We start from the raw sequence: 2,391 nt of genomic DNA, 5'->3' as shown, positions 1-2,391 counted from the left end.
GGGATTTTGGAGAAAGGCCCGGGGAGCAGGAAGGGAAACAAGCCATGAGCTATCAGGTAAGATAGCTTGTTCCAGCCAAAAGAAACAGCCAGTGCAGAGAACCTGAGGTGGGACCATGCCTGGAGTTTTTAAGGAACAGTGTGGAGGCCAGTGGAGATGCAGCTAAAATATGAGATGAGGACAGAGAGGACAAGGAGTCAGACCACCAGTGTCTCACAGACAAGGTCAAGGACCATGAATTTCTCTCTGATGATCTGGGAAAACGTGGGAGGATTTTGATCCAAAGAGATCCAAAACCTGACTTACTATTATTTGTTTCTATGTCTATCCCCCAGTGCCTGTGTATTTCTGGGGGCCTGGGGGCTAGAGGGTCTTACTGACCTCCACCTGGCCCACAGGTGTAGATGCTCAACAGGTTGTTCATGGGTGATTGTGGAAATCAACAGATAAGTAAAGGCAAGGCAATGGTCACGTGTCTCCCACAGGTTGGCCAGCTGCGGCCTCACAGCTGAGAGCTGCAAGGACATTGCCTCTGGGCTGAGCGCCAGCCAAACCCTGATGCAATTGGAATTGAGCTTCAACACACTCCTGGACGCAGGAGCTGAGCACCTTTGCCAGGGCCTGAGACAGCCAACCTGCAAGCTGCAGCGACTGTTGTAATTACTCTTCGTTGGCACTACTTTGTGGGGTGGGCACGGGGAGGCAGAAGGAGCTTCCCTAGCACCATGGGACAGAGAGAAAGCAAGGGCTCATGGAGGCCATGTTAGATTCCCACTGAAGCCCTCATATTCCTCCTTAACTTTTATTCTTATATTAGAAGCTCGCTCTTTTCTCATCCTGCATTGTAGATGCCCTTAATGTTGAAACCCACAAAATGCTGAAACCTATGTCAGGTAACTCTGGGCATTTGGGAGGGCCGAGGTAGTTAACAATGAGATCCAGGCATCCCAGTGGAACAGTGGTGTAAATTAATCATACAACATCGATACAGTGAGTGAGCAGGATTCATAGGAATCACACGGAAGTGAAAAGGAGATGTGGTCTCTATCCTGAGTAGCTCCTTGGCTGCAAGAGGAATATTTAAATCTCCCAGGTTCCTGCAAGCCAGACATGTCTTTATCTTCCTTTAATGTCACCCTAGAACCCTCATAGGGCCATAGGTACTAAAAAGGAAAACCAGATGCCAGTTAGGACATTGACTGGGGGCCGGCATGTGTCTTCCCTGCAGGCTGGCAGGCTGCGGCCTCACATCTGGCTGCTGCCAGGACCTGGCCTCCATGCTCAGGGTCAGTCCCAGCCTGATGGAGCTAAACCTGCTGCAGAATGACCTGGACGACCTCGGTGTGAGGCTGCTCTGTGAAGGACTCAGGCACCCTTCCTGCCAGCTCATATGCCTATGGTGAGGCTCTGCAGGCCCCTTCTGGGCAGAGGGCAGGGAATGGGGGGAAGGGATGCAAGTGCCATGGAACTGGACAGAGGAAAGAAAAGGGACAGACAAATGCACAGTCAGCCAGGGCTCCTCACCAGCGAAGCCGCTTTCTTAAGCCGTGTGACTCAGGCAGCTCTTCACCTGAGACTTGGTTTCTTTATCTGTCTAATGGGACCATCATATCAGTAAAATGCATGTGAACATTAGGACAGAGTTCAGACAGAAATGGGCTTGGAGCACCGGAGTCCCGAGTGGCTGAGGAGCAGTGAGCTCCCAGCCCTCCTTGCCGCCCTGCAGGCCCTGAGGGCCACGTTCTCTGAGCAGCAGCCCCTCCCATGTGTCTCAGCCACTTCCTCTTTCCTCCACTTCCTGAGAACGAGTCCACTGGCTGTTTCTGGCTGAGCCCTTGCTTATAGCTCCTGGTAGGGCTCCAGACCCTCCAGACCCCATCCGCTCAGGTCCTCCGTTGAGCTCCAGCAGCCCTTAGAAACATAGTGGGAATCACAATGTTAGTGGCTCAGTCGTGTCTGACTTTGCGACCCCAAGGATGTTAGCCCATCAGGTTCCTCTGTCCATGGGATTTCCCAGGCACAAATACTGGAGTGGGTTTCCATTCCCTTTTCAGGGGATCTTCCCGATCCAGGGATTGAACCCGGGTCTTCGAGGGGTCTGCAAAGTCTGGGCCCTGGCCACTCTTAGCCAGGACTCCCTCCTTTAGACTCTCAGGCCTAAAGATGAAGTTGGGGGCAAGATAACAAGATAAACATTCTGCAGGTGGGTTCCCCCAAGGCTAACCCTGACCGTTTCCAACCAGGGGAACTCCAGCTCCCTCCCCGCCAAGCATTTCCGGCTACACAGTGCAAGGCCTCTCCAGAGCTTAGCTGCAGCCGGGACATCTGAATTTGTGGCCAGCTCACTGGTTACTGGGCAGACCTGGGGTGCCTCAGAGCATCCTGGGCCCT

General features: G+C 53.1%; 1 protein-coding gene across 2 annotated transcripts in view; it reads left to right on the top strand.

Moving 5' to 3' along the window:
* The window catches only part of NLRP1 (NLR family, pyrin domain containing 1), a 32,310-nt gene that overhangs the window by 14,088 nt on the left and 15,831 nt on the right, over positions 1–2,391 (top strand). For both annotated transcript variants that reach the window (XM_010847433.1, XM_010847432.1), the window contains 2 exons: positions 486–656; positions 1,229–1,399. In XM_010847433.1, coding sequence (XP_010845735.1) covers positions 486–656; positions 1,229–1,399 — 342 coding nt within the window. The remainder of the gene's footprint in view (positions 1–485; positions 657–1,228; positions 1,400–2,391) is intronic.

Source organism: Bison bison, unplaced genomic scaffold (genome assembly GCF_000754665.1).
Source record: "Bison bison bison isolate TAMUID 2011002044 unplaced genomic scaffold, Bison_UMD1.0 scf7180017864249, whole genome shotgun sequence".
Classification (NCBI taxonomy): Eukaryota; Metazoa; Chordata; class Mammalia; order Artiodactyla; family Bovidae; genus Bison; species Bison bison.
Note: the sequence above shows the minus strand (reverse complement) of the source record. Positions and strands in the feature narration are given on the sequence as shown.